Source organism: Chaetomium fimeti (genome assembly GCF_033439085.1).
Source record: "Chaetomium fimeti strain CBS 168.71 chromosome Unknown B0H64scaffold_8, whole genome shotgun sequence".
Lineage (NCBI taxonomy): Eukaryota > Fungi > Ascomycota > Sordariomycetes > Sordariales > Chaetomiaceae > Chaetomium > Chaetomium fimeti.
In genome coordinates this window covers 639070-664001 of record NW_026944336.1, presented here as the reverse complement: position 1 = coordinate 664001, position 24932 = coordinate 639070, and the positions used below count along the sequence as shown (strand labels likewise).

Here is a 24932-nt window from a genome sequence, read left to right as displayed (position 1 = left end):
ATCTTAGAGTGGTTACCAAAACTGGCAATGACAAAACCGCGCCTTTGATTACCTAGGTACATGAGGTAAGGACCTCTATCGTACCTCAACCCACACACTCGGACTGAACCTATCTGAATCTACCTAGGTACCTAATGTCAATACCCAATCCCCGCCCACAAGGACTAAATCACAGGTGATAATCCTGTGGACTCTTGGCCGTGACGCCTCGAATCGTCCAGACCCTTTCGATGTTCATATCCTCGCGGCCGCTATTTCGAGTTCTATTAGCTGACCCACGAAACAACTAGATCGGCTAGGGGCCACTTACTCATCCTTGAGCTCTATGTACGGCTCAGTCTCCCCGGCGGCAATGTTGGGGTTCCGGAAGATAACGTTGCGCGTCTGTGGCAAGAAAACAGCCCGGTTAGCATAGCTCCGAACAAGACAACAAAAGAGGAGTCAGTCACTCACCAGCCCCAACGTCAGATGGATCCCCGCGGGCGTCAGGCTCATCTCCTCGGCCGCCTCACGTCCAGCCACCATGCTCGCGATATTCTTCGCCGCCACCGCCGCCTGCACCATGCCCGGCTTCGCGGCCTTGTGCGCGCCGGAGTCCGCAATATCCCCCACCGCAAAGAGGTGCGGATACCGCCCATCCGCGAACTGCATCGTCGGCCGCACGCGTACAAACTCATTCTGCGGGTTAACCACACTCCCCAGCTCATCCGCCCCCTCCAAACCCGCCACAAACCCCGTATTCGGCGTCTGCCCCGTCGCAGGAATCACCAAATCCCCCGTCACCACCCGCCCATCCTGCAGCCCTACCTCCACCTTCTCCCCATCACCACCTCCCCCAAAGACCGACGGCCACCCCCCCTCCGGCACGACCGCCCTACTCCCGCTAACAACCTCCACCCCCAACTCCTCAAACCTCCCCCTCACCAACGCACTCAACTTCCCATGATACCCCTTCATCAACCTCTCCCGCGAATGCACCAGCACCACCCTCTTCCCCGGAAACCCCTCCTTCACATCACACGCCATCTGCACGCCCACGGCACCCCCGCCTACAATTACCACCTCCCGCGCCGCCTCAACCCCCTTCTGATACCGCCTCAGAAACTCCACCGAAGAGACCTTGTCGTCGGTCGGCATGGTGCCTGGTGGGGAGAGGTGTGTGCCGGTGGCTACGATGAGGTAGTCGAAGGGGAGGGTATGGGAGCCGTGCCATGCGCGGTCGAGGGTTAGGCTGTGGGGGTGGAGGGTGAGGGCGCGGGCGTGGAGCAGGAGGTGGTGAGTGGGATTGGGGGAGGTGGTGAAGGTGGAGGTGTAGGGGATGAAGGCTTTGTGGGCGTGGGAGGGCGTCGTGGCGAAACGGGGCTGCGGGTTGGTGGTGGTGGTTAGTTTAGGTTGGTTTTGGGAGGGGAGGGGGGGATGGCTACATGTATGGGATGGGTATGGGATGGGTATGGGGTGAGTATGGGAAAGTATGTCGTGGAGGGCAGAAAGGGTGGCTTACAAAGGCGAAGAGGTGGTGAAAGTGGCTGTGGGGTTCGACGAGGACGACCTATTGGGGTACGTCAGATGGGTTGGGTTGAACTGGTGTTGTGAGGGGCGGACTGGGACTTACACGGTGGGTTGCGGGAAGGAGGTTGGCGAGTTCCCTGGCTGCACTCTGCGGTGTGGCATGTTAGTTACCGCATACCGGGCATTCAGATTCCACACCGAGGAGCCATGGCAACGCACCAGTCCGACATACGAGCCACCGACCACCACAACATTTCGAAGCGCCGTAGCCATATTATTTGAGTTTTAACTTTGTGGAGTGATCCGCGGATTTTCCGGGAGTTCGAGTTCACGAAGGCTTAATAGTTTGAGAATGTGCAAGGGTGTAAACCAGGGTGGATGTTATTTAGAAAAGGTACGCTTGCGGCTTGAGTTTAAAGAACAACAACGCAAGTCAAGGTTTTGTTGAACAGTATGTGCGGCCGAAACACACTTATACCGCGGAGCCCGGGGATCGGCTTATCAGATCCTCGCATCATCCGAGAAACGCTGAGACAGGAAGATTGTTGCCCCTCGGGGTTCGGCGCTACCGGTGGGTCGCTGAGCCGAGTGGAGAACCGGGTCCGACACGCGGCACCGCAGGGCAGGGTTAAGGTTGAGCCTCCAGCTGCCGGAGTTACGAATCGGAGTTGGAAGGGCATTTGGACTTGCCATGCTGTACGTACCTACTAAGCTTGCATTTTGAGGTTTTCTTTGGGGTTGATATTGACCTTAAACCGTCCACCGGCCGTCACTGTAATCCGTCTTTACGGATTCCAAAATATCTTGTTAGGTACATAGTACCTAGGGAGTTACAATAATTCCCTGGAAGAGTAATCTACACGACATGTTAGTGGAAGCAACCTCGAAGTTCTTGATGTTCGACACAAGGGCCAAGTTCAGCCCGTCACTTCCATCCAACAAACGCTAATAATGTTGAAAAACGTGAAAATAACTCGGAGATACGAAGTACTCTCAGCATGTTCGTTTATCAACATAATCCTTCTTTTGTTGTTTTCTTTTTACCTCCGAAAACGAGAATATGTCGGTTTCAACTCCCCCGGGCCATCCGCACCGAAAAAAGCGTCAATGTCAAAACAAATACCGATGTCACCCTGACCAATAACCATGTAATTCACATTTGACCTCATCCTCCATCCGCCCTCAAATACTCACACGCAGCGTTCCCCCATCTCACACCCCCCTTATACACCCACATGCCCGGCGCATTGCCCGCCTTCAAACCCTCGATGGCGTCCGCTAACTCCGGCCCGAGTCCCTCGCGCCTGATCTCATCCAGCGAGTACATGTACGTTTTGAAGCTGAACAAGACGGCCCGCGTCTCAGGCAACCGCGTCAAGGCCTGCAGCTCAACTCGGAATCTCGCCTTGTCAACATCAATCCCCGCTTCCTCCTCAATATCCTCGCCCGCGTACACATGATTCCCGCTCGGCGCATAGAGCCGCGAATGGGCCTGGACTGACCACTGCACAAACCACCCGTTAGCAAAATAGGGGTAACAAAAAAGGAGCAAACCCAACCGATAACAATAATAGAAAAAAGGGAGGAAAACGCACATTAACCCTCTTCACACACCTCCCCACCTCCAAACGCCCAAAATACCTCTCCATACTCGCCCCAATCTTCTCATACCCCGGCACCGGCCCATGGATCTCGGCCAGCACTTTGCCCAGCTTCTCGGACGGATCAAACCCCGCCGGGTGGCAGCACACGAACGCCACCGCGCGGTGTGCACCGCCCTCCCCCTCGGGCTTGTCTGTGTCCCGGTCTGGCAGCAGCAGGAACAGATCATCCTCGACCGTCTCGCCCAGGATTTGCAGCATCTCGGCTGCGGTGGATGGTGGTGGGGAGAGTGGTGAGCTGCGGCCGGTGGCGCGGTTGTGGAAGAGGGTTTGCGGGGACGGGGAGGAGTAGGATGTGGGTGAGTGGGAGAGGTGGAACATGGTTGGGTATCGTGCTGGTAGGTAGGTGCCTAGGAGGTAGGTGTAGAGTTCGCGGACGGGGGCGTGGCCGGATGGGGCTGCGCCGAAGACGGCGGATTTGTAGTCGGCGATGAGGGTGCGGCGGCGGATGACACGCTCGAGGTAGTTTTTGTCGATGAGGATGAGGTCGGAGGGGCGGCTGGTTTGGAGGGCTAGGGGTGGTAAGCGTGTTAATATCTTGGCGCTATTATTTTAAATGAGGTGACTACCTACCCATGGTGATGTTGTAGGTTGGTTTGAAGGGTCTCAGTTTCAGTGGCGGTGTGGTCCTCCAGTCGAAGTCGGGGAGGGTCTCGATGGCGGAGTCATGACCGAGGGCATTGCCTTTCTCACCTGGTTCATCTTTCGCACGGAGAGCTTTTGAATCGGCACTGCCTACCCGTTCGGAGGCCGGTGAGGGCGGAGACCGGATATGTCGACGGGCGATTGTTCCCGCTAGGATCGACACAACCAAGACAAGCACGAAGAAAAATGCCATTGTGAACAGAGCGAGAAAGGTTGATACCTGGGCACTTGGAACCTTAGATCTTCAACTCATGGTTGAATGGGATCAATGAAACCCATTCTCCGCCTCGTCGATAAAACCCCAACGACCCCAATTTGGAGTCTTTGGACTCCGACTTTGGATGAACACAACGTCAATACCTCCGCATCCAATGAACCGGCGACTAACGGCTCCTCCGGACCGCTCGGCGGAGTACTGGCCCAATAACAACCGGTTAGCTGCGCCCCCCCCCGCCTGCAGGCCACGCCGTCGTCACGCGCCAACTTATCAATTCGAGGAACGTCAGCTTCGTCGTCTCACTTGAGTCATCTCAACTTCACAACTTCATTCCATTACTTTGACCATCACAACTTGGCGAACTCACTACCAACTCAACATTCAACATCTCCAATCCGGCATCGCCAATCCACCCATCCCATAACCAATCCCAACTCAACTAGGCAACCAACCGACCAACCCACCAAAATGACGAAGCTCACCCTCCAAGACCTGGACCCATCCCCCCCCTCCACCACGGGCACCAACACCAGCACCAACAAAGAACAGCTCACCTTCCTCGAGCCCATCCCCTCCTACGAAGAATCCATCGCCGCGCCACGGCCCAACGCCATCCAAATCCTCGGCGCGACCTTCGGCGGCGTAGTCGTGACCCCCGAAATCCAAAAACTCGTCGGCGACACCGACCGCCTCGCCCTCGACCTGCGCACCCTCAACGCCACCCTCGGCCCGGACCCCGCGCCCGGCAAAGTCAAGGTCCTGACCATCCTCTACCGCTTCGACGACGACCTCCCGCAAACCGACGCCCGCCTCTTGCTGGTATCCGAGGACGCGGGCCCCGCCTCCCGCATCATCCGCATCGACCGCCACATGACGGGGCAGCAGCAGCAGCAAGAGCGGGCGGGCCTGCGGGCGGGCGGGCAGCGGTATTTTCATGGCGTGTTGGAAAGGCCGTGGCGGGCGGGCGCCAGCGGGCAGGTGGATATCTTGGCCGTGGTGTTTGGGCCGAAGCGGGTGGAGGAGCCGGCGACGCTGTCGGTGCTGGCGAATCATTTTGAGGGGCGCTGGGGCCAGGTGCGCATGACGAATGGGTTCTTTGGGAAGGATCCGTGGCCGTATAAAGTGAAGTCGTGGACTGTGTATTTTCGGTTTGTGGGGTCTCAGCGTGTGCAGGTGGTGACGGGGTGGGAGGATGGCGCGTTGGAGATACCGTGGAGTCGGCATGTGTGAGGGTTGGTGTGGAGGGGGTTTAATTCTAAGATTTGGGTGGTGGATTTGCTCGGCCGTTTTATGCGGTGGATGTAGCGTATAGTTTGTTTTAACCAAGGAGCCTGTCATTCCCGTGCATGCTTTCATAGACAAATAATAATCTGTCGAGGTAAATGAAGGGACAAGCGGCTTTGATAAACGCCAATATACCTACCTGGTAGGAACTCGCGCCCATATGTAGGTACCCACCAGGGGAGATACTACCTAACATAGATACCGGAGATGAATGCAATAGCGTGGGGCGTGTCACGATACCAGTCATGCTGTAGCGCTCACAAACTATCTCGGACCTCTTCAGAGGAGATTGGATTTGTTTTACGGAAGGCGTGAGTGAATTCGGGGTGGATGTTGAGTTCTATATGTTTGCTGGAGTGCCGCATGCCTGGTACTACTTACCTACCTTAGGTACCCAACTTGCATTCTGGCTCTCAGCTTTTCGACAGATCCCATGGTAGACCACTTGTAGTGCAGTGATAAGAGTGTGAACCTAGGTACCTGGTGGATGTGTGGCCTTTTCCCTCACGGCGGTTGACGTCTGTCATATTGCCCGTCCGATTTAGCTTGGCTGTGAATGCGTCTTTGGAGATGGACGGCCGCCGTTCCTCGAACGGGAGGATTATCTCGAAGGGTTTTGATTGTGCGCCGGCTACGCGCTTCCACAGACGACACAGACACAAGACACGAGAACCCGACAGTTTCTTTCCCCCGTTTTCCTCTCCTATACCACAAACTGAGTCAAAATATGCCGTGCTTGCGAGCTGGTTGTACGTGCACCTCCTTGGCAGGAGAGTGTGCCATAAATGCGCACCAGACGGCAATCCGCACTGCGGGAAGATTGGAGTGCAAGGAGACGCCACGGCCCTTGAAAGTAACAGCTGCCAAAGGGTGGTGCCCCCATGAGGCGGACTTGTGGCCAATGGTGCGCCTTCCGGGTGATACGTGTTTGGACGCTTGTGACACCCTTTTCACCGCTTCGTGAGGGGCTTTCCCACTCGCCATAGGGCCCGGGGGGGTTGGAGGATACAGTCGCTTGCAAATCTCCTTTCACCCCCAATGCAGAGAGGAAAAGTTTTGAAGCACGGCACAAATCCACTTTAGACGCAGATACCGAAGTTTCATTCATCATCGGCCTTGCGAGGCATTGTTCGGTTCGTATGAAGGGATTATATAATTTAGCTTTTGTTGCCATACAGGCCTACCTAGTTTCCGGGCATACTTGACTCTCTCTTGTATGCAGAGGCACTATTATGGAGAAGGGGCATTTCGTGAGCGCAAAGCGGATGGTTTGTGGAGCACAAATTGTGAAAGCAAGCTCATCGGTAGTACTAGGCTTTGACGAGCGAGGAGGCTGATGAGGTAGTTATTCCACTTGCCGCAGTGCAATACGCCTTGCCGCAGTTCAAAGGCTTAGACAGCTGCAGAAGTCGAGGCACATTAGAGTGGCACCAAATCACTTGATTCCATTCCAACAAAGCAGGGGCCAGAAGCCATCTGGCGTGATGGTCCAGACGACACATGTTGAGGACCCAGAAGGTCGCAAGGGGATATAGAACCGATAAGAGACCTAGGTACCTAGTATCCGTATAGCGTTGGTGGCTGAAGCGAAATGCACTTCCTAAGCCACCGAGTTTCAAAACTGTTGTCCATCAACACAGGCTTGTTTCAGCTGGTGCGGGCGACTTTGCCTGTAATTGGTTGGTTTCGTGCCAGGCAGTGTTCCAGTGCTTGGGTGGCCGAGCCGAGGCAGATTCTTTGGCAAACATGAAGGCTCTCACAATTGCCGATAGTGTTCCATTGTACATGATACTAGACTGTACAGTACTACTAATAATTTGATGATAAGTGCTACTGGACACCCAGAGGCAAGCTGCAGCGTGTAATGTCGTCTCACCAGAGCACGCATGTCTTTCCAGTCACTGTCCTGTTCTGCCTTTGGATTGCGGATCACCTTCTAGCAAACATCGCCATCAACTCTGTGCTCAATGGCTACCACCACGTACCCGTACTCGCCGCTTGTCCTCGGGCCGAATTCTATCCGACTCTTACACATTCAGAAGGGGTGGGGCCCCGACGATGTTGTTTGCCAGCTCTTCGAATCGTTCCCAGACCAAGGAAGGGGCCCTGCTTACAAGGCTCTGTCCTACACCTGGGGTGGTCTTCAGCACAGGTTCCAAGGGGGGGAGCCTCGTGTCCTCATCGACGGATATCATATCAAGATGAAAGAGAATCTCTATACGGCCCTGCGACAGATACGGTGTCACGACCGTGACGTGACGCTCTGGGTTGACGCTATTTGCATCAATCAAGAAGATAAAGCGGAGAAGGGTCATCAGGTCAGCCAGATGGGCAACGTATATAAGGGTGCTGAGGAAGTACTTATCTGGCTGGGTCTGAGTAACGAAGATATCGACTCTCTTCTCAAATCTATCAGCTGCATTGACGCTAAAGCAATAGAGGCCCAGGCTCTAAGCAGTACCGAGGATTGGAGGAGTCTCTGCCGTCGGTTTTTCGACCAGCGGCTATTGGGCCTAGGACCGCCAACTCAATCAAAAACGACCCAAGCTCTTGCAAATCTTCTCGCCAGACCGTGGTTCACAAGGGTCTGGGTTCTCCAAGAAGTCGCCAACGCTCGAACAGCTCGGATTATGTGCGGGTCGAGGTCGTGTCCGGCACGGACATTTGCCCTTATACCCTCATTCATGGGACTGGATATCAACGAACACACTCGGGCAGTCCTCGATATCATGCCGCGAGTTCGCCAGAATACGTGGTGGTCTTCGAAACGGTATCTTCAGTTCCTCCTTAACAAGTTCGCGAAAAGTCAGGCGTGCATGCCGCGGGACAAGATCTACGCATTACTTGGTATGTCCGAGGATGCGTGCGACCCTAAAAGGTTCCACCCCTGCTACTTGAAAAGCAACGGCGAGGTCTTTAGAGATACGGCGTCCTTCCTGTTATTTGGAGAGATACTTGACTCAAGCTTTTCACTCCCAGAGTTTGCCTTGGCCGACCTGTCACTCCCAATAATCCAGCTGGCCGAAAAAACACTTAGCTGGGCTCTTGGGCAAAGCGGGCTGCAACCAGACTCAGTACGGAAAACAGCAGAACTTCTCATTCGCCGTCTCAATGAGGGTCAACTTAAAACAGCCGATATGCTGTTGACTCTTGTAGAACGGCACGCGCCTCTTCAACTTGACAAAGTGCGGGATATCTTCCGCCAGGGACAGGTTGAACTTGGCGTCAACTTCGAAGACACAGGGGCTACGTTGACGATCGCTTCGAAACACGACTCTCTCATCGCTCCGGTCAGCCTCGCCTTTTCGCGGGAGGTTTCCCCGTCGAGGGATTCAAGGTCGATGCCCCCACCCCCATTCAAAGACGACGAGAACATGTTAGAGACTATCACCCAACTGGAACAGGCCGGGTCGTCGAATGAGGAGCTTCTACGGGCCCATGTATGGGCAGGCCATACGGATATCGTGCGCAGATACTTGGGCATGGGTGTTGATGTGGACGGAGCAGACAGCAACGGCTTCACAGCCCTCCATTTTGCCAGCCGGCGAGGGTATGAAGAGATTGTAGCCCTGCTACTGCAAAAGGGGGCCGACGTAAACCGGAAGGCTAGGTTTTGACGGAGTTTTTTCTTTCACATTTTTCCTAGTTTGTTTTTCTGTCTCCCCTTCTGCGGCATGATCACGTGCCCTCCTCAACTCAAAGGTCCATACTTCAACCTCGCTGAGCAGATGGTTATCGCAAGAACGACCAACCCAAGACCTTCGCCTCACTTGCACCATACTTGAGAGCACTTGACTCGCAGTGACGTTGGAACTCTCCATATCTCCCATGCAGTCTTTGGCCCCATCCGTCCAGACGGCGGCATTCTCTTATTTGGTATGCCTGTCCGCAATGACCCATCAGAAGCCTGCGCCTCCCTTTCTTTTCTCTTTGGGACGACTGCGCTGCTCGAGTTGTTGAGTTCGTGGTAGGTAGGATCGTGTCGATTTTATTGTGAGACCGTTAGCTCCGCTTCAGTATTTCTGGAGCCGAAAAACGTAAGACGCATCCGTAGGGTCGGACAATTTACATGGGAGGTAAAATGTTAGAAGTCCAACAGCCATAAATCCACGGCATCGCGTTTAGTTAGGGACACTTGCAGAGGATGATAGAGAGCACTGCGGCAACTGCTTGATTGACTGAAGGATGTTATGTCTCTGTCCCTGCTCAATTTCCCAGGCCTTGGGAATAACTGCAGTGCTGAGCTTCTCTGACCGCCTCCTCCCTATGCAGAGCTACTTGATGTTGGTAAAATAATGGAACGACGCATTACCCATTATTAGGACCGACTTCGGCTCCTGCCGTCTGCCGTAATAACAGAGTAGCTGCTGGATTAAATCCTCGAAGACCGCGCCGTCCATTAACCCCTGAAACACGCGTTAAAGGACGACGCCGTTTTGCGCATATGCAGGCAGGATCTGATACCTCTGGTCACGATGTAGCCAGGCAAGCTAGACCAGCCCACCGACTTGCGAGCTCTACTCATGGTAGAGGTCGTCAAAGGGATACCGAATTCGTCGGTAAGAAAGACGACCATCTTATCCTGATACTGGTCAGGTTTCTCGTAGAGGTGCTCGAGAAGGGTACTGAGCATAGGATCGTTTTACCTCCCCCCCCCCCCCCCCCCCCCCTCTCTCACCCCCCACGACCTGGTTTAGAGACGCCTTCGTGGTTCCAAATCATCAAGGTTCGGTGGGGTATTTTGGACGGAGCGCGTGGTGCAGCAGGGAACGCTAGCTAGGAAGGTTACCTGCTTCCAGTACTGTATTTAACTAAGTTTGCCGTCTAAAAGCGATGTCCCAAATGTGCCTACAGCGTCCCGCAAAGTTGAGGCCACATTGCCCTGTGCCCAGAAATGGTTCGCACTCGAGACCTCGTGGGCTCGGAATTTGGAGTCCGGGATAGCCTCTAGCCGAGATGCCCAGTCCCGCAATTTCCGGACAGGCACGAAGCCATCGCGGTCGCCGTAGACGGCCAGAGTGGCGTTATGCACCAGCTTATCTTCTACCTCGGCCGGAATTGCACCATCGTGGACATCGGACTCTAAAGGGTCAGAGTGGGCGGCCCCGTGCTTGCCCCTCGCCGAGAATCGTGCCCACGCCCCAGACATGCTCGGTAACGGTGGAAGAGACATCGTTGCCAGATTCGTAACGATACCCTGCAACGGCGAAACGAGCAGGTACGCTGGCCTAAGTGTGGTTCGGCCAGCTAGCGGGGGTAGATGATCGGGGGCTCGAACACGTTCGGAGTCTCCATCTGAATCTTGTGGTGTGTGGCTGCGCCCGCTATGCGACCGCCTATGCCCCTTTTTGGTCCTGGCCATGAGTTCAGCGACGCCATGCCGTATGGCATCCTCAAACTCTGTCGACCGAGAACGACGCGGCTCCTGGCTCCTGCGACTTTCCTCATCCCCACCGACCCGCAAACCAACATGCTTCCGCGGAGACCTCGGCCTGAGATGGTCGGCGGCGGCTTCCCTCGCACTAGCCAGCACAGTATTTTGCATCTCTGCCAAATGCTGTGCGCGGAGTCGGATCTCGGCGGCGGATGTGCCGCACTCTGGGGCGGTGAACAAGCCGAGTACCGTTTCGAGGGGCGGGAGCTGGGATGTGACCATGGCGCCATACGAATAGCCCCCGAGCAAAAGAATCGGTCCTGTTGGTTGGGAGGGCGGCTCTGGCGGTGTTGGCGTTGGCGGTCGGATGTGGATCGGTGATGTCACCTCTCCGTCCGCACTTGATCCTCGATCATGTTGGCCCATACCCCCAAATCTGCCCTGCGCATCCCCTCTGAAGGGGTCTAGGAAGTGCACGTAGTGGGACACAAACCCGACGACCGACATGTAGTCAGCCTGCTCCGCCTTGGCCGTCCACGACGTCCTCCCAGCAGAGCCATGAGCGCCTCTAACGGTGCGGGTATCAGCGGACAGCTGTACGATGGCGATCTGGCAAACATTGCGAGGTAAGGAAAGGCCCGAACCTGAAATTGAAGGTGCCAACGAGGAAGCCCAAGTGTAGTAGAGTCCCGGCCACGATATCGACAATAGGATCGTCGTAGCAGCCGCCGAGGGGCGCGTACGGATGTGCTATGATGGCAGCATGCTTCCGCCAGGTTGGGGCATCGGTCAGAGCGGCCAGCGAGCGCGGATGGTATATGCGACAATTAATTGGGAGCCCGTCGTGAAGACTCGGCACGGTAAAGGTTAAACTCGGTGTCGGGAGCATGGGTTGCATGGTCAGCGGCGGATATTCAAGATCTAGATCTGTAGCCATATTTGCAACCGTATTTGTTCCTTCCTACCAGGTATTTAAGAACGAATTGCTGCCCGAAGGCGGCGAGCAAACCGTCACCGCAGGATCGTGAGACGCATGTGAAGGGTCACGATTAAGGAAGGGACGCGTATGCCCTCAAAAATTCATTGGTGGTTGCCAGCAGAGGTTGCTCGAGCCTTCCAACTCTTGGCGGCGTGCGCAGGCTGGTGGGACCCTGAGCCGCCGGCCAACCAATCACCAGCCGTACCATGCGAAACTCGCTCGATTGCATCCTTTTTCGGCCTCCGCGACTCTCGCAGTTTTATGGGTTGCATCTTGCGGCTTCCCCATTCTCTATCTCGGCCCAACACGGCATCCCCTATGCTCATTGCATTCAAGTTCACTTTTCTCCGTTTTCCCTGACTCCCACGTTCCATACTACCTTATTCTTCCTACACTAACAAGCTAACCCTTTGCGGTGTGGCCCGCCAGGACAACAGTTCCGGTGTCGGAAATCATGAAATCGGTCAAGGTCAGGTCGGTGCTAAAAGACGATTTTGTGTGCCGTGGATCTCGATGGCTTTTTGAGATCGTGTCAGTTACGAGCCGGAGGATGGCTGATCCCTTACCTAGGTGCCCGGAAATCGCAACCTGTTAGGTGATATTTCGGACGAAGGAGATTCGGAAACGACTGAAATCTCTTGAGAGCCGGAGCATCACACCCGATTCAGCACACCAAAGGATCCTGCCAGATCAGAGGCATATCCTTCGACTAGATTCTCGTGGATTCGGTCTCTCAAGTCACTCGCGACATCATGGCGGTCCTCTCTGAGTGCCGTGACTTCGTTTCATGACGCAAATGGCTTGCAGTTCACCCATTGACGGGTCGGCCTGCGCGCTGACAGAGGGCCCTTGAAGACTATTTTGCGTCTGTTCAACGGTGGCGTTGTGGCGCTCCTTCATCCTTCAAAATCATCCAGGGGCTTGAAGGTCAGCATTCCTTGACAATCTGGTAAACCGAGCAGGCAAGATCTTTCGCCCATGACTCGTAGTCTCCCAGGTCGCCGCTGCAAAAGCTCCGATGCTGCAACCTGCAGTTGTAACAGGCTCTCTGTCATTGGGCGGTGATGCTGACCCGCTGAACCCCGGGTTCCTCTCCCCCACCAAATGCTGCCGCCAAGTTACCAATCAGGGGCACCCGGCACTCCTCCTTCCCCACGATTTCTTTGTGCCTGTCACCGCTCCGAGATCCATGGTGGGGTGCCCCACGCTCCCCATTTCCCACTTCGGTTGGGGTCACTGCGGCTTGATTTCGTCAGGTGGCCTTTTTTGAGGTGGGTTGCTGATCAGGACACCAAGTCAGAAGGAGTCGGGAATTCCCAAGTTTCATCCGTTCCTCTGTCGTCCTTTCCTCTTCTTTCCACTGTCCAATCCAGCCGAAGTCAAGTTCTGAACAGCGCACCAAAACGGATTGGCTGCCAACCTCCAATCCGACACGCTTGCTCGCATGCGAAAGAACGATACGCGATAGAGAACCGCGGCTCCCCAGTTCTGGCCGAGCCCTCCCCTCACCCCGAAAAGACCCCGACGTCTCGAATCCTCTCTCGCAGCCTCCAACAACTTTTGCGACTTGGGTAACTCGGCAGCATAGGAGGAGGGCTATCACTCCCCCGCTCCCTCATGACTATCGTTCGTTATGCCCGACCTCCTCGTCCATGGGTCGCCCCGCACACCAGCCGATGTCCCACCTCTCCAAAATGTCAAGATCGGGAGGAGAAGGCAGACCCGCGGCCATGGTCTGTTCCAGGTGACGCGGCTCATCCAGACAGCCAGCAATCTCGCTCTCTCATTGCGAGATGGCCTGACCGCGTCGGACCGCGAGGAGAAGAGGTGGAAGGAGGAGCGGAAACAGATACTCGCGGCGCGCATGGGAGAGGTGAGCAACACATGGATAGCCCGTTCACCCCTCTAGCCAACCGCTGACAAGTTGACTCCAGGCCCGCACGTTGAAGGACTGGGAAGAAGCCGCCGCTGAGCTTGACCAACTCGAGGGTAACGACGAATGGAAACTGGATGACACGAGCACCGAGTCCGACTACCACCCCGAGTTGATCCAGGCCAAACTAGACGCCCTCGACACCGCCCGGACCAACTGCGATATCAGCACCATGATGTATCTCATCAGGACCGAATTGTCGCGCGACACTGGCGGCATGGGGAATATGGAACTCTACCGCCACTCCTACATCGGGACCAAGGTTTTGATCGAGCGGTATGTCGACTCGGCCCTTGAGACCATTGATGCGCTGGTCGAGAAAACCGCCTCTGGGTTTGACAGGGACCCAAGAGAACTGTTGGAGGGGATGGTCTACGCCAGACAGAGCTTTGGCCGGAGCGCTTTGCTCTTGAGCGGCGGCGCCACATTTGGGATGGCGCATATTGGCGTCCTCAAAACCCTTTACCGCGAACGGTTGCTCCCGCGCATCATCTCGGGCGCATCTGCGGGGTCCATCGTCTGCGCAGTTCTATGCACACGCAAGGACGAGGAGGTGCCCGAGCTGATCGGATCATTTCCGTTCGGCGACCTGGGCGTGTTCGAGGGAAAGGACGAATCCTTCTCGGATCATCTCCGTAACCTCCTGACCAAGGGTAGCTGGTCCGACATCTCGAACCTGACCAGAGTGATGCGAGCATGGCTCGGCGAGGTGACCTTCAAGGAGGCTTATAACCGAACGCGCCGGATTTGCAACATCTGCGTGTCGTCTGCTTCCATTTACGACGTCCCGCGGCTTCTCAACTACATCACCGCACCCAACGTGTTGATCTGGTCGGCTGTCGCCGCCTCCTGCTCCGTCCCCATGGTCTTCCAGGGCCACCCCTTACTGATGAAGCATCCGGAGAGCGGGGAGCATTCCCCCTGGACGCCTACGCCGCAACAGTTCATCGACGGTTCTGTCGACAACGACCTCCCGATGACGCGCCTCGCCGAGATGTTCAACGTGAACCACTTCATCGTCTCGCAGGTCAACCCGCACGTCGTTCCCTTCCTCCCAAAGGATGAGCACGTCGTCCCGGGGCAGCTGACACAGAGCAGAGCGGCTCCGGACCGCCGGCAGTGGATTTACAACGTGACGTCCCTTGCCAAGGAGGAGGGGCTGCATCGCATGCATTTCCTCGCCGAGATGGGTGTCTTCCCCAACCTTCTCACCAAACTTCTCTCTGTCGTGAGCCAGAAGTACTCGGGCGACATCAACATCCTCCCAGAGATCGCGCTGAGCGACCTCCCGCTCATGCTCAAGAACCCCACGTCCGACTTCATGCTCCGCAACTGCCTGACCGGCGAGCGTGCCACCTGGCCCAAGCTGAGCCGCATCCGCGACCGCCTCGCCATCGAACTCGCCCTGGACCAGGCCGTCCACGCCCTGCGCGCCCGCGTCGTCTTCAGCCAGAGCCAGGTCAACCTCCGCCGCGCCATGGGCGTGCACCAACCCATGCCCTTCCGGCATCCCCCGGCCGGCGCCAGCCCCGGCGGCCTCACCACGCTCGGCGAGCTGAGCCCGTCGTCCGGCGGGGTCTGTGTCGTCCAGCCCCCCAGCTCCGGCGAGGGCACGCCCTCGGATGGCGTCACGTTCGGCCGGCGCCGCGGGTCTGGCGCCAGCATCCAGCTCGTCGCTGCCAGGCATAACAAGAAGCCCTTTTTCCCGGACCCCGAGGACGACCAGTCGGACGACGACGAGCGGCTCGAGCTCAGGGTCCGCTCGGCCCGCGCCAGGGGCTGGGTCCGTGGCACCGGGGCTGTCAGTCCCGCTGGCGTGCAGCCGCCGCGCCTGAGGCGCAATGCCAAAAGTCAGAGCTACATGCGTGATGGCAAACCGGCCGCGGAGTTCTATGCCCGAGAGGAGTTCCGACCCTTTGTCGGCGGCCTGTCGCTGTGGCCGGCGGCGCTGCAGACTGGGGAGTCCTCCGAGCAGACCCCCGCCGAAGCCGCAGGCGATGACGACGACGAAGCTGCCAACACCACCACCGCCACCCCCACCACCACCGCGGCCGAAGAGGAGGACGGGACGAGCAGCAGCCCGTCTGGAGACGCGTATACTGCTAGTGGTGGTGGTGTGCTGGGCACGCCGACGGTGGACAGTGATGGTGGGGGGCACACTTCGGAGGGCGTGCAGAGTGATGCGGACCCATATGCGGCTGGGGCGGCGGGGCAGCATGGCGCGGGGTCCGGGTCGGGGTCGGGGTCGGGGTCGGGGAGGAGGGAGGTGCTGTCCAAGTTGAGGTATTCTTCGCAGTTGTGAGGTGGGATGGGAACAAGGGGGTGGAGTTTGGAGATGGGGGGTTGGGTGTGCTTTTTTAAAGGGTAGAGGGGAGCATCCTTGGTGGGCGGTTGTGGTTTATTGGTGTGGTCCGTCGGTCTTGTGGTCGGTTGGGTTAGAGGTGGGAGGTCAATTAGGTGTGATCGGGTTAGAGGGGGAAGATCACGGTGTCGAGTGAGAGGGTGGCGTTTTGAAACGGTGGTTGTTTGGCATCCATTCTTTTGGGGGGAGCATGGTTTGGTTTATAGCATTGTGGTAGTTCGGTACATAAATACTACCTAGTAATACATCGTAGGTTTAAATCATGCCGGCGTATGATGGAGGTTAGCATGCACCGTATTCGCCCTCGACTTACCGGAAATGGACGCCCGCGATCCAGGGAGGCGTTTTATCCCGTCAAAGCTAGACGATGGATAAACAATGTGGAATTATTCCGTTGTTAACGCTCACTCTTGGAAATTGCTTTGTTGGGTTACGCCCGTATTCAGCCTGGGGCGTTGAGCAAGTTTCTCAGCATCTTTTTTCCAACGCGCAAACATCTAGACCCCTTGTTGATCTATGTATGAACCCCAGTAGACCCAGTAGGGTACCGATCTGCGTAGGTATTCTCTTCGCGGAAGCTGAGTAACGGCGAGCACGGAAAGGGGCCATTCCTTGCGCCTGTCATGAGCCTCGAAGACAAGAAGCGAGGGCCGGCACCTAGCAACCCCCCTCGCGAACATCATGTCACTAAACACAATAACCCAGAGGTCGATGTCTGTGGAAGGAGGTACGTACATTTACTACTAGTTTCTTTATACGTGAGAGGCCTGACGAGCATTTTATACAACGCCTGCTTGTTGGCGCTCTGTGACAACTTTTCGTTCCTTTCAACGTGTAAGTTTGATTGTGAATGCTAGCTTGCTTGCTGGGGCGGTGAGGGTGTTAACGATGTTCGAGGATTGCGCTCGTTGTTGTAGCTCGAGCTAGTAGTCCTAGTAGGGGGAAATGGGGTAGGTTGGTCCGTCAGGTACCTCCCAGGAGGCGACCCGGTTCCGGCCGTAAAATAAACCGAGAAAGGTTGGATGAGGGAAGAAACAAACGGCGATGCACCAAGGTACCTTACCTCACAACCCTTTCGCTGTTGGGTACATAGCTACAATAATACTGTGACGTGAAACGCAGACCTGTGGCACCTAAACCCCTCCCTCCCTACTGTATCCAGGAGTAGCACCGAGGACAAAAGACTCAGGCCATTCCGAAGCCAACGTTCTCAACCTTGGGTGCCTTCGGTTTCTTCCGGACATTGGTGTCAAACCAAACCCGAAAAGACCGACCGGTTTCGATGATAAATTCCTTCGCCATCCCCCACATGTCTTTCCCAAACATCCACGCAATCAACCCGACCGCGACGGGCATCGAAACTGCCCAGAAGATCCTTGGCAATGAAATTATCAATGTAAGCAAGCATCTCATATCTTGCAGCCGTAGTTACGAATTCCTGATATGACGTTGAAAAAAAAAAAGCACTCACCAAAAGAGCTCGCTACCAGCTGCAAAATTGCCCCCCATGGAACTGGTCATCGAATTAGCTTGTGCTGTAGGTAGTGGCGCTGAATGTGTAACTTTCTTAGGCGGGCGGTGACAAAAAGCAATGCATAAACGTACAAGATGGCAGCGATGAGGCTGACAGGAACGAAAACCGATGCCATTCTAGACGAAAGCAGGTGAGTTCAAGCCGAGAGTCCGACGGAAGCCCGTTGGTACGAACTTGGTAATTTGGCCGACGCTGGTTACCGTGTTAGTTGTAAGTCTCTCTCCAACCTCGGTTGGGATATGTGTGTGGGCGGCTCGGATACGCACAAATTTGCCTGGGCGGTTGCAGCCGATGCTTGACACGCAGCGACTGTCTGGAGGTAGCTCTCCGTTGTCCTCCTGATCATCTCATCGGCGTAGTCTGCCGTTAGTTCCAGGTTTTTCCATTCCGTCAGTTCAAGTTCCGCCTGGCGTTCCCAGTTGAGTTCAAGTTCCCTCTGGCGTTCCTGGGTGAGTTCAAGTTCCCTCCGGCGCCGATTCGAGTCGATCTCATGTCTAGTGCTAACGATCTAGTTCCAAATTAGTATCTTCCAATTTCCCTCAAACAAGTACGATATAATAGTCCTTACTGAGCGCGGATAAAAGTCACCCGAGTTCAAGATATTCTCAACGGTTCTGATGTTGAGTTTTAGCCTGTACCGCAGAAGCTCCAGCTCCTCACGCTTCTTCCACAGCCGTGTGAATCGACGCCCCTCCCACTTGAGATTCCAGGCGCGGTGATCGAAATCTTTGAAGTTGAAGGCGGCAATATCTCGCAGATCGAGCTCGAGTGCCGACACGAGCTTGAGGCGGTAGGCGTCGCCAAACATTTGTTGCATCTCCACGGCTGTCTTGGCCATGACCATATGGCAGCAGAGCCTTCCTACATCCCCGACTTCTACTTCCCCGGCCAAGGTCTCGAAGTAGCCAAATGATGGTTCGGTCTCGCGAAGGGTATGTTTCTCTCCTAGGGGTGTCAAGCTCTCCCCCAGGAGGCTCACAATATCGTCAAACATGGATACCCCTTTCAGTCGCTTCGGCTTTCCCCCCACACTCTGCGTAAGTTTTGGGAGGGTCGGAATTGACGCTTTCGCTGGTGTGTACCGTTCCCAGTTCCTCCAGCGGGTTCGAGCCTTTGTCCCGGAACCGTCATTTTCAGTCTCCCAGTTCTCAAAGTATATTGCCCGGTTGATATCGCTGTCGAGTGGGGGGTCTACCAGTATCACAGCTATGTCTTCTGTTAGCAGGAATCCCAACGAACCTTATCCAGTAGGTAGTTAGGCTACTTCGTCCCAACGCACCCACCTTCCCAGGGTTTCCCAGAGCTAGCTGGTTCCGCTCCCCAAAAGCTAACTAGCTGCTGGCTCACGGCCGGTTGAGGCGCCATCCTATCTTCTTCAGGTTGTCGAGATTTCCGCCCCCCCGAACTGCTTGTATCGTACCCATCCGGGCGGTCGTCCTTGGGCTCGTCTTGGCCGAATGAGATAGTTCTGTAAGCGGATCCGGCCAGGCGGTGAAATTCGGGAGCTAGCGACGAGTGTCAGTGTCCAAGGATGATGATGTTTTGTAGAGGGTCGAAGACATACTTTCGCTAGGATTTGAAAGTTTGGCGTCGTGAAGCTGGGTGTACGACAGTACACAGTGGTATCGCGGGTCTTGTGCCAATGGTGGGCGGGCCGCGCCACGGTTGTGTAGGGTAGGATTTGCCCAGTGGCGAGCAAAAAAGTCGAAAGGAATGCGTGGGAATATGTCGCAGAGGGCATCGATCCACGCGCGCCCGAGGTCTTCGAGGATGATGACTCTACCTGCAGTATCTGTGTCGGTGCGATCGTCATGGTATCTTCTGCTGGACCACCAATCCAAGAGGTCTTTCGGGCTACAGGGCTCACCCAACCTATTCGAGTCGTAGGTGACGAAGTTTTTGAGTCCTTTGGTGCCAGAATATTGCCCAACTTCAAATGCTGCCACCCGTCCCCAGCCTCGCTCCTCGAGAGGTGGCAACAACGTCGGCGGCCTATCACCCTGGAGTACCCTGTCCCGTTTCTTGCCAGGTCCGTTCGGAGCTATGACTCCTGTCTGGGCTCTCAATGACTCGCAAAACAGACGCTCGAAGGAACCCACCGGCAAGTCCGTCTCCCATTCTTCCAGCCGTTCTTGGAAATTACTATGCCAGTCGTGTTCTTCCATAATTACCGGTAGTTGACGGGTTGAAGTCGTCTACAGTGTTGATTGAGTTGGCCCAGCTTTGGATATCCAGGCAGGTGCCACGGTGCCTCCTGCGATTCCGTCCGGCCGCGCAGTTCGGAGCGGGGTATGCATGATGAGGCTTCGAGGATGGCCATTTGATTCGACCGGGAAGACGGGCGATGATCGGAAGGGGTGTGCCTCAGGCAATCGTGCCTGCCTCGAACAAAATGACGGGGTGCTTTCCGTTGCAGCGATTCCAAATCGACATCTGTTGCCGGTTCTGAAAAATTCGCGTGGATTTGTGTCCGTTGCTTGCTACCTTAACTACCTACCTCACCTTACTTGGGTAGTCGGCCCAAGTTATCGTTCAACTGGCCCCAGCAACCCGCCGCCCCTAGCTCCCCATTCCCGAACTGCTCATACTCAGTCTGTGAAAAACAACCCCAAGTACCTAGGTAGTTATGGACTACGCGCAAACCATGGACGCAGCGCAACCGGGCTCAAGCCCAGGCGTTGGGACAATTTTGTAGGTCGAGTTATGTGTTGCCACTGCTTTTGTGGCGCTCATTCGGCTAATAATGGCGACCAAATACAATAACCACTAGGATAATCGAGAGATTTAGTGGTGGTCAGACTCAGGTAAGTCCTTAGGTACTACTAGTTGCCATGAGTGCGCTGTTGGAGTGCTTCCTTTTACTCCGGCTGTTGAAGCGACCAACCACTGACGACGACGGCGGCACTTCTACAGTTTTTCAAAGAAGTAACTCAGGAAGTCAAAACCGGCTCTAACGAGAGGACGATAACATACCCTGATGGAAAATCTATCGTTTTGAGAGGCTTGCAGCAGTTCGGGCCGGCCACGTCGCTCGGGTCGGCGCAGCCACCGTCCGGTGTTACGACCAGTATTGTAGAGGGCCACAGTCAGACTCTAAGGGTCATCAAGTCTGCGATTGAGTTAGTTGCCCCCTCCCCTAATCTCGACTACAAGCCTCTACGGGACTAACTGACAGTCGGGCAGCCAGGTGAGGAGGGATGGTAGCAGTATCCGCGGGATCATCTACCTGCATCGCTGCGACCATACTTCATGGAATAAAACGGACAACTTCAAGTCTGACATGATACGGCTCATTTTGGGGAATGGGAAGACAGACCAACAGGTGAAGATGCGTTGGTACCCTAACACCACCCATCCTGCGCTTGATGACGACCGACAATCAACACTGGAAGAATGGAAACGCATCGTCGCCGATTACAACGGCGGCGCCCTCGACACTCCCATTTCGAAAGAATCGCTGAGGCTCCTACTCGAGCAGGGCGATTCAATCACGTTGGCTTTGACCGAGGAACTCGCCAAGGAAAAAGAGCTTCGGAAGACGGAGGCTGGTAGGAGGGTGTTGAGGGAGCTGGACACGTCGATTCAGGAACTTGAACGGCTGATCAAGGAGTCCAAGAAAATGTATCCGCTAGTCGAGATGCTCAAGGGGTACAAAAAGCGACTCAAGAAAGCGAAGAGCGACTTCAAGAAAGTAAAAGCGCGCTAGCTATCTAGGATGCCGGACTTTAGGTTGATATCGACAAGTGCGAAGTTGAAGTAAATGGTTTTAAGTACCTCGGTTTTATAGTTGACGCTGGGAAGGGAGTCTGAGTCGACCTAGAAAAGATCAAAGCCGCTGAGTCGTGGGAGCACTCAAAGACCATCACATCAGGGGGCGGGGTTTCGTGGCTGTATCGTGGTTGCCAACTACTACTAGGAATCCGTCCTAAACTTCTCGATAGTGGCAACAAGGCGCTGCCAGTCCAAGCTCCTCCCGTGGTCTAACCAAAGGATGACGCACCACGAGTAATTCGAGTCGTGTGGGTAAATGCCACATGCGCTCTCAGCAACTGGGAAAATACATGGACCCTTGATGAACGGGCGAGACATAAGTATTCCATAGATGGTAAAAATTTAGTTCAACGCGTAATTATGGTTTGTTTGTTGGGCCCGGTGGCGTGACACTTCCGTCAGGGGCTCTACGTAGTTCAAAAGGTACTAAAACTCCATCGTCAACAGCGCCGCAACGATTCAAAATGGGAATGTTTTGTGGTATTTTGTATCATAAGAATCATTCCAATGAAGACCTCCATTGTGTTGCTGGGAAGGACTTTCTTGCCGTAGATCAAGTATGGGTTATGGACCTCAGCATCGAGCTCAACTTCCCAGCCCAGTCTTGTAACCGATACACTCATGATTTTGAAAGTATCTCCTAACCGATTAGCTCCCAGCTAAATTCCTCGCTTCGTTGAAACATCCATGTTTGAGGAAGGCCGAGCATCCAGCCCTGTCAAAAAAAGGTTAACGAAGACCTGACCAACGAGGAGGTGCAGAACCCGGTTATATTTACCCAGGGGTTCAGCTGAAGTAAGCTTGGTAATATGCTTACACTACTTGTTGAGGCCGCTTCGGACATGATTCGGATAAATGTACCTTTAATGCTAATTACTGCATCTTAAAACTGACTACCGACAATTCAGCTTGAAAACAGGAGCAGAGGAGGTATTTCACAAGCCAAACCAGTATTTTCTTTTGGCTTCATCAGCAAACAACCTTGAACTAGTAAGGAAGCCCGCAAACATGGCCGAGAAACAGGACCAACCCACCCCCACCCAGTTCACCCCGCGTTTCCGCACCGACATCTACCCTTACATCTACCCATCCAAGTTCAGAGGCTCGCTCCAGGGAAAGGTCGCCATCATCACCGGTACGGACCTCCTCCCGTACCCCTCACATCCCCCATCCTTCCCACCCCCACCCCCAAGGCCAAACCCAAACCCAAACCCATACCCCCTCCCAGGTCACAATACACCACACACCCCGAACCCCATACCCACCCCAACACATCACTAACAACCCCCTCCCCCTAACCAGGCGCCGCCGGCGCAATCGGCCAAGCCCTCGCCGAGTCCTTCGCCGTCGCCGGCGCCAACCTGGTGCTGACCTACAACCGCACGCCGCCGCCCGCCGAGCTGGGTGAGAAGTGTCTGAAGTTTGGGGCGTCTGCGGTTGAGTTTGTGCAATGTGATGTTGCCGCGCTGGAGGGGTGCGAGGGGTTGGTGGGGAAGGTGCGCTTTTTTGTTTTTTTGTGTCTTTTTGTTGTTGGGTGGGGGGTGGTTGGTGTGGAAGGGGTTCTTGTGGAGGGGGTTGTTGAGATGACGGTGGAGAGGGGGTTGTTGGGTTATGGGGTGCTGCGTTGAGGGCTGTTGGCGAAGGGGTTTGAAGTGCAGATAGAAGGTTGGGCATGGGGAGATGCGCTGACATTGTTGCTAGACACTCGAGCTTCATGGGAAGGTCGATATCCTCGTCAATAACGCCGGCGCCAATGGGCTAGGACCGGTACGTATCAGGGTTATCCGGCGGCTGCACATTCCACGCTAACAAAACCAGATGTACGCCCAAGAACCCCGCGACTTCATCCATGACATGGCCGTCAACTTCCATGGACCCTACTACCTGATGCGGTTCCTGCTCCCGCACTTCCGCGAGCAGCGCAGCGGGTGCGTACTCAACATCGCGTCGCGTGCCGGCACTGTCACCATCCCGTACAGCACGAGCTACTGCGCTAGCAAGGCGGCCCTGATCAGCCTGACGGCGTGCACGCAGCGCGAGATGGACATCGAGGGGCTCGATGATGTGCACCTCTACTCGTTGCACCCCGGAGGCATCAAGAGTGCCATGACGTTGAAGAGTACGTTGCCCACATCTTCCTCCTATCCCCCCTGCCCCCTCTTCACACCCACAACATAAAACAAGACCGCTAACCACACGCCCACAGAATACGCACAAGACTCCGTCGCGGCACTGCCGCCCCAGGCGCACGCCTTCTTCGCCAACACGCTCGACATCTACAACGACTCGCCGTACCTCAACGGCATGGTGTGTGTGGCGCTGGCAACAGGCGTGGGCAAGCGCGCCCTGCGCGGCAAGTACTTTGACGTCGGGCAGGACCTCGAGGATGTGCTCGCGCAGGAGGACGCGCTGCGCGCCGACCCCGACTTGTACGGCCTGCATACCAGCTTCTTGGGGGACTTGACGAATGCTGGTATGCCGGCTGGGGGATATCATGCGGAGGAGGTCAAGTTTGAGTTTCCAGGGTTTTGAACTGGGGTTGGAGGTCGGGGTGTGTGGTTGGGTTGAGGGTTGACGGCGAACCAACGAGGAAGTGCCCCCTAGGGGTTGTGGCATCGGAGCGAGAGGTATTGAACGCACACGTTTATCCGAACAGATAGACAAACACCGATTGCCAGTTCCCCGGTTCACACAAGGTGTAGATATTAAGGATACATGCAGTTCTGTCCCTTGACGGCATTTCCACCCGCGTGGGTGATGCAGGAAAGTCTTGTCAGCCAAGATCCTGAATGAGTTCTTGAAATCTGAAGAAGAGTGTCACAGGGTAAACCGGTGCAGGACTGACGTAAACGACGTATCCCGCCTACTGGAGCACAACATAACCTTGAATCAGCTTCTCACGAGAAGCAGTCCAACAGTGCGGTGCGTTGAAAACAAAGTGCTGAACCGAGGCTTAAACATCTCAGGCTCGTCAAAGCTTGTAGTGACAACAAAATGGTGCATCCCAACCCAACTCACCGCCAAAACCCATCACCGGGAAATCTATCCACCCGTGAACAGCTCGGCAAGAGGCAGGAGAGAACCGGCTGTCCTCGGGCCATGCATCCCTGCTCACTGATGATCTGATAAGATGAGCCTGCATCAAAGCGGGTCTGCTGTGGAGATAGAGGAGCGGGGGTTCGCGACATGGGCAGTGGATGGGTCACAACGACTCCCTCCGGTTGGCTCTCGCATGCGCCAAACTTTGGCATGTGGATGACACAAGACTCGACATGAGGGATGGAATCCCCACTGAGCCGATGCCGGCTTGAGGTCGCGTACGATGGTGGAAAATGTGGTGGCAGTGCAAAATGTGCTGAAGGAACTCGGGGCATTGACTGGCGGCGACTGCCCACTGCCTTCCCAACATTGGCGGATGGTGGAGTCGCTCCTGCCCAGTCGGTCCGCGAAGGAAGGGCCAAGAGAAGGGTTTTGAGAATTAAGACCGCACGAGAAGGGAGGGATGTGGGGTTTGCTGTTAATGTTCTCGGAGCCGTCGCGCTTCGGTCGGTTCCAGTTCCCGCCTCGAAACATCGAATAAAACGGGGTGCTGGCCAAATCTGGGCAGCCCTTCCCCATCTTCCCATTGTGCCCCCTTCCCCCCTTTCCCCGATCTCCCCTCAT

General features: G+C 55.5%; 9 protein-coding genes across 9 annotated transcripts; 5 read left to right on the top strand and 4 right to left on the bottom strand.

The window, feature by feature from the left end:
* Positions 1-169: 169 nt before the first annotated feature.
* B0H64DRAFT_366362 (uncharacterized protein) lies at positions 170-1782 on the bottom strand (the record flags this gene model as incomplete). The annotated part of the gene is made up of 6 exons (XM_062801902.1): positions 170-251; positions 311-384; positions 454-1362; positions 1502-1549; positions 1613-1657; positions 1729-1782. 6 exons carry the CDS (start codon positions 1780-1782, stop codon positions 170-172), a joined length of 1212 nt encoding a protein of 403 aa, XP_062655421.1.
* A 715-nt stretch (positions 1783-2497) lies between these two features.
* On the bottom strand, positions 2498-4136 carry B0H64DRAFT_408379 (uncharacterized protein). The gene is made up of 3 exons (XM_062804646.1): positions 3744-4136; positions 3105-3682; positions 2498-3013 (listed from the first exon to the last, which is right to left on the bottom strand). Exons 1-3 carry the CDS (start codon positions 4006-4008, stop codon positions 2675-2677), a joined length of 1182 nt encoding a protein of 393 aa, XP_062655420.1. The 5' UTR covers positions 4009-4136; the 3' UTR covers positions 2498-2674.
* Positions 4137-4243: 107 nt separating this feature from the next.
* Positions 4244-5767, top strand: B0H64DRAFT_426916 (uncharacterized protein; the record flags this gene model as incomplete). The annotated part of the gene is made up of 2 exons (XM_062805752.1): positions 4244-5030; positions 5707-5767. Exons 1-2 carry the CDS (start codon positions 4501-4503, stop codon positions 5765-5767), a joined length of 591 nt encoding a protein of 196 aa, XP_062655419.1. The 5' UTR covers positions 4244-4500.
* Positions 5768-7089: 1322 nt separating this feature from the next.
* On the top strand, positions 7090-9258 carry B0H64DRAFT_408377 (heterokaryon incompatibility protein-domain-containing protein). Its single transcript, XM_062804645.1, has one exon. It carries the CDS (start codon positions 7284-7286, stop codon positions 8931-8933), a length of 1650 nt encoding a protein of 549 aa, XP_062655418.1. The 5' UTR covers positions 7090-7283; the 3' UTR covers positions 8934-9258.
* A 745-nt stretch (positions 9259-10003) lies between these two features.
* On the bottom strand, positions 10004-11779 carry B0H64DRAFT_408374 (uncharacterized protein). The gene is made up of 2 exons (XM_062804644.1): positions 11335-11779; positions 10004-11258 (listed from the first exon to the last, which is right to left on the bottom strand). The coding sequence occupies exons 1-2, from the start codon at positions 11625-11627 to the stop codon at positions 10124-10126; spliced, it is 1428 nt and encodes a 475-aa protein (XP_062655417.1). The 5' UTR covers positions 11628-11779; the 3' UTR covers positions 10004-10123.
* A 1066-nt stretch (positions 11780-12845) lies between these two features.
* Positions 12846-15904, top strand: B0H64DRAFT_435642 (acyl transferase/acyl hydrolase/lysophospholipase; the record flags this gene model as incomplete). Its single annotated transcript, XM_062806148.1, has 2 exons — positions 12846-13542; positions 13604-15904. The coding sequence occupies exons 1-2, from the start codon at positions 13303-13305 to the stop codon at positions 15902-15904; spliced, it is 2541 nt and encodes an 846-aa protein (XP_062655416.1). The 5' UTR covers positions 12846-13302.
* An 851-nt stretch (positions 15905-16755) lies between these two features.
* On the bottom strand, positions 16756-19895 carry B0H64DRAFT_242521 (uncharacterized protein). The gene is made up of 9 exons (XM_062799867.1): positions 19598-19895; positions 19063-19548; positions 18782-19003; positions 18067-18704; positions 17765-18006; positions 17673-17690; positions 17570-17614; positions 17436-17477; positions 16756-17339 (listed from the first exon to the last, which is right to left on the bottom strand). The coding sequence occupies exons 1-9, from the start codon at positions 19614-19616 to the stop codon at positions 17150-17152; spliced, it is 1902 nt and encodes a 633-aa protein (XP_062655415.1). The 5' UTR covers positions 19617-19895; the 3' UTR covers positions 16756-17149.
* Positions 19896-19935: 40 nt separating this feature from the next.
* On the top strand, positions 19936-21637 carry B0H64DRAFT_408364 (uncharacterized protein). Its single transcript, XM_062804643.1, has 4 exons — positions 19936-20189; positions 20269-20302; positions 20412-20617; positions 20682-21637. Exons 1-4 carry the CDS (start codon positions 20125-20127, stop codon positions 21202-21204), a joined length of 828 nt encoding a protein of 275 aa, XP_062655414.1. The 5' UTR covers positions 19936-20124; the 3' UTR covers positions 21205-21637.
* Positions 21638-22277: 640 nt separating this feature from the next.
* B0H64DRAFT_468684 (uncharacterized protein) lies at positions 22278-24017 on the top strand (the record flags this gene model as incomplete). The annotated part of the gene is made up of 5 exons (XM_062807766.1): positions 22278-22404; positions 22572-22765; positions 22971-23036; positions 23088-23388; positions 23476-24017. The coding sequence occupies 5 exons, from the start codon at positions 22278-22280 to the stop codon at positions 23799-23801; spliced, it is 1014 nt and encodes a 337-aa protein (XP_062655413.1). The 3' UTR covers positions 23802-24017.
* Positions 24018-24932: the final 915 nt, after the last annotated feature.

Excerpts from the sequence above, each read along its gene's own strand:
- B0H64DRAFT_408379 (XM_062804646.1), bottom strand. The coding sequence starts at position 4,008 with ATGGCATTTTTCTTCGTGCTTGTCTTGGTTGTGTCGATCCTAGCGGGA. Across the intron at positions 3,683-3,743 it reads AACCTACAACATCACCATGG|CCCTCCAAACCAGCCGCCCC; the intron begins GTAGGTAGTCAC and ends TACCACCCCTAG. Across the intron at positions 3,014-3,104 it reads GGTGTGTGAAGAGGGTTAAT|TGGTCAGTCCAGGCCCATTC; the intron begins GTGCGTTTTCCT and ends TGGTTTGTGCAG.
- B0H64DRAFT_408377 (XM_062804645.1), top strand. The coding sequence starts at position 7,284 with ATGGCTACCACCACGTACCCGTACTCGCCGCTTGTCCTCGGGCCGAAT.
- B0H64DRAFT_408374 (XM_062804644.1), bottom strand. The coding sequence starts at position 11,627 with ATGGCTACAGATCTAGATCTTGAATATCCGCCGCTGACCATGCAACCC. Across the intron at positions 11,259-11,334 it reads GTTGGCACCTTCAATTTCAG|AGGCGCTCATGGCTCTGCTG; the intron begins GTTCGGGCCTTT and ends CCGCACCGTTAG.
- B0H64DRAFT_242521 (XM_062799867.1), bottom strand. Across the intron at positions 19,004-19,062 it reads ACTTTCAAATCCTAGCGAAA|CTCCCGAATTTCACCGCCTG; the intron begins GTATGTCTTCGA and ends ACTCGTCGCTAG. Across the intron at positions 18,705-18,781 it reads CTCTGGGAAACCCTGGGAAG|CTGTGATACTGGTAGACCCC; the intron begins GTGGGTGCGTTG and ends CAGAAGACATAG.
- B0H64DRAFT_408364 (XM_062804643.1), top strand. The coding sequence starts at position 20,125 with ATGGACTACGCGCAAACCATGGACGCAGCGCAACCGGGCTCAAGCCCA. Across the intron at positions 20,190-20,268 it reads CCAGGCGTTGGGACAATTTT|GATAATCGAGAGATTTAGTG; the intron begins GTAGGTCGAGTT and ends AATAACCACTAG. Across the intron at positions 20,303-20,411 it reads TTAGTGGTGGTCAGACTCAG|TTTTTCAAAGAAGTAACTCA; the intron begins GTAAGTCCTTAG and ends GCACTTCTACAG.